Source organism: Strix aluco, chromosome 19 (genome assembly GCF_031877795.1).
Source record: "Strix aluco isolate bStrAlu1 chromosome 19, bStrAlu1.hap1, whole genome shotgun sequence".
NCBI classification, from domain to species: Eukaryota; Metazoa; Chordata; class Aves; order Strigiformes; family Strigidae; genus Strix; species Strix aluco.
Genome location: NC_133949.1, coordinates 9,915,368 through 9,924,674, shown reverse-complemented (window position 1 = coordinate 9,924,674; position 9,307 = coordinate 9,915,368). Strand labels below are relative to the sequence as shown.

The window sequence follows — 9,307 nt, the reverse complement described above, 5'->3', positions numbered from 1 at the left end:
GGCCTCATCTTTGTAAGGAGCATCCAGAAGGGAAAGGAGTATGGGAAATGTGGATACCAGAGAGAAGGAAAAGTTAGTATCTCTTCCTTCTTGCTCCCAATGTGTGTTTCTAGCGATAACATTTTTCTCAGAGAGATTGAAACTTTGAAGACGTGTATCCAGAAATGTATTTCAGGTTCTCACCAAGAAATCACATCACGGTGTGGTGTCCCCACACAGTGACATTGCATCACAATGTGGTAATGTTGCAGCCTCAGGTTAGCATGAGGCAATGGGATGGCTTTGCATAATGAGTCCGTGCTGGAACACCATGACGCAAATGTAACGCCACAGTGATGCAACAAGTTTGTCCAGTAGAGCAAATCTTCAAAATTGGCACCAAATCCACAGCTGAATTTTCGGTGGACTTTATAATTTCCAGTAGGCTGGAAAAAATCAACACCCTGCCATTTAAAAAATGTTAGTGGATGTTTTTTTTTTTTTTTAATTCCACTGCACAAATATATCTAGCCAATGGCTGTCAAAGCCTGCCCTAAAGTCAAAGCCCTCCTGCTCAGAAAATCAAAATCTTCCACTGAAAATACAAACACAGTGCTGTGGAGCCAATGTCAAGTCAAGGCTAATGCAAAGTAAACTTGGAATTCACGTGTCACCTGTCCACCCACTGCTGAGTCTTAACTCAGAACCAGTCTCTGTCAGAGGGAAGTTTTTATGTCTGTGGCCTCTTAAAAGAGAGAGGTTTCTCTCTCAGCTGTGGTGATGGCATCTATTTCTTACATGTACAGTGCAGTCTTTATAGAAAAATATTAAAAAAACATGTGCTGTCTGCAGCCAGTAATTCTTCAGTGAATCTTCTAAGGCTGGAGCAGAGTTTTACAACATGTCCATGCCAGGACAGCTCTGATGTCCCAAGAGCAGAGACCTGCCCAACTATGGTTCAGTCCTTGTTTCTGCCCTTCCCAGCAGTGGAGTTTGTAAAAGCCCTTCTCTGGAATATCTCCTCTTTACTGCGCACCCTCTCACCTTTGCTTTCAGGCACGCTGGGGAGGTTGAGCCCAGGCTCTGTCCTACCTTCCCACACCTAAACCGAATGCGCAGGGGGGACGTATGGGCTGGGTGATACGTGCTCTGAAATTCTCAAGCACCTGTGAGGCAGAAGAGCCCCGAGGAAGCTACTGTGTCACCTTCCTGGCCTTGTGCAAAAGCCATGAACCCACTCTGATTACTGTAGTAGTGTGTTCACACCAAAAAACTGAAGAATAGCTAGAAAGACCTTCTCAAACAGTACTGTTTCGTGGCTGCCTGTGGATAGCTTTGCCTTTAATGTGACTTGCTCTCTCTGTTTCTTGCTATTCCATAGCTACCTGTTTGTTAAACAGAGATCATCTCTTACAAATACAGCTCTTAGCTGTTCACAACAGGTTTCACCACTTAGGTTTGGTGGCTTCATTTATACAGACTTTTACCTTTCAATGAATGACAATTCTCTTTTATTCTATATACATGAACAGATAAAAGATGAGTGTGTGTGTTCTATACATTTTTTCAGTGATTATGGTAATTTTTCATAAAGCCTTTTCTATCCCAATATACACCATATGGTTACTAGTCGTGGGAATAAAACCAAAGGTTCCCTTTTCTGCTTTGACTATTAACTGTTTAGCTGGGATCTCTTGGTGAGCACACAGAAGTCACCTCAGGAAACAGCACTGGCGCTTACCATGTGTGATCCCTGGATCACTCCTGTCTGGCAGTGAGCTACATCGGTACTGATCAGCTCCTGTAGTTTTCCACAGCAAGGTACATAGCGATCATCATCTCCATCTTCACTGGATGCCTTTTGTATCTGGGGGTGCAAAGTTTATCCAAAAAGGGTGAAAAATAAATGTTTTGTGGGCATCTGTGTGTGTAAGACCTCTCACCATCAAAATTCACATGATACATAGGAGAAAAATAAGTTACCTCAGTGAGAGGAAAACAAAAGATGAAGGTATATAACACAATTAATTATATAACATGCTGTTTGACAGTATTTTTTCCTCTATCCCAGAAAAAGAGAGAACCTGCTACCCAGATCAGTTACACAAGACATGTCCTGAGGGACATCTAAGAGATTAGAAGAGACAACCAAACACCTTTACAAAAATCTGGGAAGTGAGATAGATAGAAAGCTGTTATTTCTGTCTAAATGTACAGATTGGTAAATAGTAAAGTCCACACTGAATTCCCTTATGAAAGGGTGAAGCACAAGATGAGTAAGGTAGAGTAAGAAAATACTTGATTGACACCTCGTGCTTCTGATCTGCCTAAGTACTCAACATATTTAGGTGGACAGATATAAAAGGGAAGAAAATAAACACTCGTCAGGCACTGTTACAGAAAAAGTTGTGTCATGACGTGGTATCTTAAGGGGTTGAGTGAAGTTCTCAAAGCCCAAGACTTTAATGAATTTTATACAAGAATAATTCCCAATGCTAACAGCCAAATCTTCTATGCATTATGAGAATATTTAGTTTATACTAATCAGGACACAGGAAAGGATTTAAACCTTCATGATTTAGGGACAACCACTCACTGATAGGTTTAAGATAGTTATGTCTACTGCAATCAAGGAAATCCTTAAGGGCTGGGTGTCTTTTACCATCTCCTGGAGCAACTTAATTTGACACACTAGACTGGGTCTGATGCGAAATCAAGATCCTTTTGAGCAGTGAGGGCAAGACGAGACAGAGAACTGCAAGTCCCACACAGCAGTTGGCAGTCTGATGGTTCAGCAAATGCCAAGTATTACAACCTTGAACCCCATGTGAACATCAATGGGCCGAGCCTGCAGAGAGCAAATCAGCAACTAACCAAAGCTCCACGGCCCACCTGTAACGTAAATTGGACATCAGTAGGCAGCAACGGCAGAGAGCAAATCAGCAGCCGAGCCAGACCTCCACCACCACTCACACTCTTTGATAAAAGCTGGCTACCAGGCTGTGCTCGTCCCTACTTGCAAGAACCAGATCAGCTGCGCCAATGGCTCAAGACGGAGTGCAGTACTGTCACTCAGACAAAGACTTTATCTTGTCTCCTCACAGTAAGAAGGTTCCTAAAAGGATGGCGTCCCTCTTGGAGATGAAAGAAATCTTCCGCAATGCTGATGCAGTATGCTTTGATGTGGACAGTACAGTTATCAGGGAAGAAGGCATCGATGAACTTGCGAAGTTCTGTGGAGTAGGAGATGCCGTGGCAGAGATGTACGTATACTTCATAAGAATAGTAGTAAAATATAAGCATGGATAAGGTTAATCTGTGACAATGAATTTACAATAAGGATTGATTCAACTCTGTCATAGATTACTGCAGTTTAAAAAGGATTTTAGGAATAGTAAGTGGAATTAATGCATAATGAAGTAACTTCTTTTGGAATTGTGAAGCCACTCAGCAAAACTATACTGACAGAAGTTCTCTAATGTTAAGTTTCTTCGATAGACTAAGATCAGACCTCATCATTAAACTTGGCTAAGCACTAGCAAACCTTACTGAGATGGAGGAGAGGGGTCAACTCTCTAACACTTCTCTGAGGCTGATGTTTCCATTGAAGCTTGTAGCAAGTTCTGTTAATTGCAGAGAACGGCACCTGAGCTGCCCTTTAGGAGTACTGGTCCCAGTGGCTCAGATGCACTCACAGAGGGAATGAAGCCATTTTGCTTTGCCTCACTGGTTCTCACAAGAGCTCTGATCTGCGGAGATCTACCAGTGATTGCTACCAATCTTTTCAGTGTACCATTCTTTGCCTTTACCACGTAGATATGGTATAACCTGCAATCTATGGTCTTTTACCTTGGTCCTTGTCATTCTTCTTTAACTAACTCTTTTCGGGAGAAGCCTCAACTTGCTAAGTGTCACTGATTTGCTTTCTTTGGATCACCATTTAGGACGCGCAGAGCTATGGGTGGCACTGTGACATTCAAAGCAGCTTTAACAGCACGACTAGGGCTCATACGTCCATCCTATGAGCAAGTGCAGAAATTAATATCCGACAACCCACCTCAGCTAACACCAGGAATACGGTAAGAATTTCAAATGATCTAACAAAAAATGTCATCCAAAAGCACATGGCATAAATCAACAAAACTCTGTGACATCAGTGAGGCTGTAAGACCATAGAGCTGGTTCCGATTGCCTTCCTACTCCATTTCCATGTTATTTGTGTGCAAAGCTTGTACGAGGATCTTATAATGGCCTGAGTCCACGTCAAGTGGCTAAGCATCCAGATAAAAAGAAAACAGTCTTAGGTATTAACTGGTGTTTTGGCTGGCAAGCTCAAATTCTGGCTCGAGGATTAAAGGGGCATGGAAAATAATCTATTCAAATCACATGTGGTTTTTGACGGGTGTTGGAACTGAGAGGAGATTTAATATGCAGTATAAACTACTGGCTTGATCTATTCTGCAATTATATCACCTCCCTCTTACACTTCTGTGTGCAGTCACACCCCTGGACATACATATGTGTGCATTCATTCATCCTCGGGTTTGGAATAAACATTAAACATTTAAACTGAAAAGATGGGGTTTTTTTCCTATTCAAATTGTTTCAAACAATTGAAAAGAACTTCTACTAAAAACTTTCCACTACAAAATCTGGCCATAGTTCCAAGCCTAAAATATTTTTAGCACATGCAGTAGTTTAAGATGATACTGTGCTTGTATTTTCTTCTCGAAATGAAGCACATGCTCAGCTTTTGCTGTAGAAGGCAAAGCTAGATGTAACTACAAAGAGAACATTGTTTCCTTGTTAGAATCACATGATTTTCCTTTTCATTCCTTCCCTTTCTTCCTCCTTTTCTGTGTAGCCTGCTTTAAGCCTCCACTTTGCTCTTTAGTATTTAGCATTTCTGCTGTTACTGCTACCACTTCTACTGCTCAGCACTGCTGCATGCTGATCTTTCTGCTTCTAAAGCCAAATCCCATAAAACTTTTAGCTGCCTTCAAGCCCTGTTGACAATAACCGGGTCCAAAAACTTCTACTCTTTTTGAATCCTTTTCTGTAGCTAGTCCCCTCTTCTAAAGATGGCAGCGTCTGGGGAACCAACTCCAAGTTAGAAAATGTTTGCACTTTGCACGCTTTTCAGCCTACTTTCACAGTCTGGTGCAGTGGCTTTCTCTCTCCCACATTCCCTACTTTTTTTCTGCATTATAGATTAATTTTCTTGCTGTTGTTTTACTTCATATCAGAAAAAAATCTGAACTGGATCTGCTCTCATTTCTTCAAGGAACTAATGTGAACATTATGGAGTGTAAAGAAAACATTTCTGGGGAGCGCTTAATTTTGAACAACTAAATACCTGTTTGTCTCTAGATGTGATGGTTTTGTTCAGCTCTTTTCAAGCAAGGTGTATGCACAAACTTGCAAGGGAAAGAAGGAAAAGCTTTGGGCAGCAGAGGTGGATGGAGCTGGAAAGCAGCACACGTCCTAACTAAGCTAGAGTAGCACAAAGTATGCGCGACCTTGTTTAGGAAAGATGTATTTTAACTTTCCTGTTATCTTAGATGCTGCCAGACACTCACACTTGGTGACTGCTCTTTCTTCTCAGGGAGCTGGTAAGCAGGCTTCATCAGCGAGGGGTCCAGGTCTTTTTGGTCTCTGGAGGGTTTCAGAGCATCGTGGAGCACGTGGCCTCGCAGCTGAACATTCCAACAGCAAATGTCTTTGCCAACAGGCTGAAGTTTTACTTTAATGGTGAGATTCCCTTAAAGTCTCTTTTCTTTCACAATTTTTGGTTCAAACTGTCAAATGTTGGGCTACTGATACTGTCCAGCCTACAAGACCTCATTACCAATCCAGCTAGCTCCAAGTAGGAAAACTGCAAGACCTTACCAAAAACATGAGTTCAGGTCATTTTCCAGGCATGAGAAATAGAGCTCTAGCTACTTTAATTGCAAGTTGTGCCAAAGGTAAAACATGTTACAGTTGCTGACAGCAGAGTTTCATTTTCTCTTGCTCCTTCAAGTTAAAAGAGTTTATTACACTTACCTGCTTTCAGAGGCAAACTTCACTTTCAGTGACTTTAAGGTATGTATGGAGACCGATGTACTTTAGTAGAGCTGCTCTGGACTTTAAGCTAGTGTAATCAAGCAGAACTGTAGTTAGTGAGGTTGTTTCTTACTCAGTGTTTCATACACTGTCTATGCATCATATTGGATGCTGCTTTTGAACTGTTTACACCAGAATGACTGGCCCAGAGTGACTGGGAATGGATTTATAATGCTACCCATACAGGGTTTCTACTTTTGTCTTAGCATTTCAGCTCTTTGCAAATATCCCCACTGAAGACTGGGGTAAAATTCTAGTTTTTATGCTTACCTTGTAATTACTTTTTTGGGATGCTGATACTGTGAGGCTTACAGGACTGCATGTAATTAGCTGTTTTATGAAGTAAAGATCATAGACATTTATCTCTCTTCATTTACAAGAAAATATGCTGTGTGTCTAACTTGTCCTTCCACGGTGCTCTAGGAGAATACGCAGGATTTGATGAAACACAACCAACAGCTGAATCAGGGGGGAAAGGAAAGGTTATTACTCATCTGAAGGAACAGTTCCACTTTAAGAAAGTAGTTATGATTGGAGATGGAGCTACAGACATGGAAGCCTGTCCCCCTGCTGTAAGTATTAAAGAACTGGAATTCTAAACTCCTTTTGAGCAAATGCTTTGGGAGGAAAAAAAAAAAAAATGTGGTTTGAATTCTTTATAGGACTTCAGGGAAGATCTGTAGCACTTCCCACAGCCTGAAAGAGATCTGTGTATGTGTGTAGGTAGTTTTCCTCTAGAAAGCCTGCATCATGCAATGGTTGATGCCTCTCAGTAAGGATGTCACCTCTAAGCCAGGATGCTGGCTGAGGCTAGCAGGACTGTGTGACAGTCTAGCCGTCTGCCTCAATCAAGCTGCTATTATCACCCCTGCTTTTCCCCTCTATGTCCCCACAGTAAGTGCTTGCTTCTGTGCAGAGGTCTTACCCTGGCCAAGATCCTGGTTCTGAACACTGATTAATGGTGCTCAGCATGAAGGTCTGGCACAGATCTGGTGCACATTTACCCGACACTGACCTAGCAAGAGGGTTCATCTCACTGTACAGTGGTAATACCTTTGAAGAATCAGCCCTGACAGAGTGAAGTAATAAAAAAAATGAATAGACAACTTTTATAAATGGTCATTTCACAGAGGAGAGATCTTAATTCTGTCTCCCCTTTAGCACTTTTCTCTCTATAAAAGTACCCCAATACCCCTTCTTTGCCAATGCAGAGAGACAGATATCCCGGTGCGTGGAACTGCACAGGAACAAACGCCGAGAGCTACTGCTGATGCGAGTTATGACAGCTGGCCCCTTACTGTTAAATATGTGCATGACCACAGCCACTGAGTATCTGCTTAATGCTTTCTACCTAAAGGCAAAAAAGAAGCAGTGGAAATTTTAAACCCTGCACTTTCACTGCAGATGGTTTTCTAGGATGTAGAAATGGTGATTGTTCCCGGTTAATGATTGAAGACATGGTTAATGTTTACTTTTGGTATCTATCAAATGAGGTAAACAGAGTTAAGATAAACAGTATAGGGATAATTGTGAGATGCTGCATGCACGTTCAAACATTAACTCATTCTTGAATAGGAAGGCCTTATGTTACCTCACGTTTACATCAGATTTTCAGTAAAATCTCAGATCTGAACAATCTTGAAGTTACGAGACGCTGAGACACAACTGTCCCAGTGGGAACAAAACTCTGATAACCAAAGTGGTGCAAAATTAAATTAGTGAAGTTCCTGTTAATAAATATGAAAAATGAACACACAAAGTAAAATAGGGGAAGAGGCACGGAGGAATACCGTAATTTTAAAATGCACTCTTAAAAAAAAAAAACCCTTAATTGCTGAGAAGCTCCATTCCTTACATGGGACTGCAAGATTACATGTGCCCATTCTTTCTGTTTTGCCAGGACTGCTTCATTGGATTTGGAGGAAATGTTATCAGAAAGCAAGTGAAGGAGAAAGCTAAATGGTACATTACTCACTTTGACGAACTGCTAAAGGAACTGGAAGAACGATAAATTATACAGTAAAATAATATATTTAACAACTATAAATCCATTATACAATGCAATTAAACATATATTTGTTTGCAAAGTTGTGTTCTGGATTTCTTAATGATTCTGGGTGTTGGGTGCCCTCACCTCTGGCCTGAAACTTGTGTTGCAAATGGCACTATTCCACTCAAATATTTTTTTAATGAAAATGGTAAGATTTTTTAAACATCTTTTCCAAGGTGGAAGAAGTCAGTTGATTATTCACTCACAAGTGAAGACCAAAGGTAGAAAATTATTAATAAGTTAAAAACACCTTAAAGGATTGGTCCCTGGTCAATATTGCATATCTATTGTTTCAGAATCATTAAAGCTAATACCTCTACTTATTTTGGGTGGCAAAAGAAGAAGGGGGCCACAAATGAGAAGTTTGTCTAAATAATAACATAGTCTAAAAGGTAAATAGTATGGTAAGTACTTTCCATCCCAAAGAATCTCAGAACTAGGTTAAACACTGAACAGATAGATAGAAGACATTACTAAGTATCTCTGATTTCATTAAAATATAGTTACAGGAGAACCTAGGATGTCATCTGTTACTCAACATCACTGTTACTCAACCTGTAGTCTGAAAGACATGAGATACGTGCAAATCTGAGATATATGCAATATTCATCAGTGTCCATCCAAGCAGCATATTTTTAAGGTGAGCGATATAGTGGTTCCCATACTTCATTAAAATAAACTCCAAAATGGCAATTTTGTAAAATAGTCACACTGTTTACTTAACTGTTTTATTTATTTAACAATCCACCCCCGTCAACCTATAACTAGATGGAAGCTAATTCATCAACCTTTAAAAAAAATGGTCTACTTATTAAGAAAATACTAAGAAACTTATCTAGCCTCCTCCTCTGCCTCAAGGGTAGATCAACCACCCTTAAACTGTTTGTGCTAGAAATAAGTCTAACCTGTTTTAAGTAAGTACTTCTCTGAGCTTCACCTAACGAATCCTAGTTTCTTAAGGATTTGTCTTTTGTGGCTCCAGTGTCTCATCCAAGAGGGTCCTTATACACAACACACTTAATAAATGCTGCCTTTTTGTCAGCAAGCTCCTGACAGCTCTTCTGAGTATGTCTTTTTAACCAGCTTTGCTGACACATCATGGTACTTTTATTTCCCTGACTTATAAAGAATCTCACATCTGATAATGTGAAAAGCTTTGCTGATGTTAAAATC

At 40.5% G+C, this 9,307-nt stretch overlaps 1 protein-coding gene across 1 annotated transcript; it reads left to right on the top strand.

The window, feature by feature from the left end:
• The first annotated feature begins 3,082 nt into the window (after window positions 1-3,082).
• PSPH (phosphoserine phosphatase) lies at window positions 3,083-8,171 on the top strand. The gene is made up of 5 exons (XM_074845396.1): window positions 3,083-3,242; window positions 3,924-4,058; window positions 5,585-5,730; window positions 6,508-6,656; window positions 7,985-8,171. Exons 1-5 carry the CDS (start codon window positions 3,103-3,105, stop codon window positions 8,093-8,095), a joined length of 681 nt encoding a protein of 226 aa, XP_074701497.1. The 5' UTR covers window positions 3,083-3,102; the 3' UTR covers window positions 8,096-8,171.
• Window positions 8,172-9,307: the final 1,136 nt, after the last annotated feature.

What these genes read in the sequence shown, in the direction of transcription:
- PSPH (XM_074845396.1), top strand. Translation starts at nt 3,103, where the DNA reads ATGGCGTCCCTCTTGGAGATGAAAGAAATCTTCCGCAATGCTGATGCA. An exon ending in GGAGATGCCGTGGCAGAGAT is followed by an intron (nt 3,243 to 3,923) that starts GTACGTATACTT and finishes ATCACCATTTAG; the next exon opens with GACGCGCAGAGCTATGGGTG. An exon ending in GCTGAAGTTTTACTTTAATG is followed by an intron (nt 5,731 to 6,507) that starts GTGAGATTCCCT and finishes ACGGTGCTCTAG; the next exon opens with GAGAATACGCAGGATTTGAT.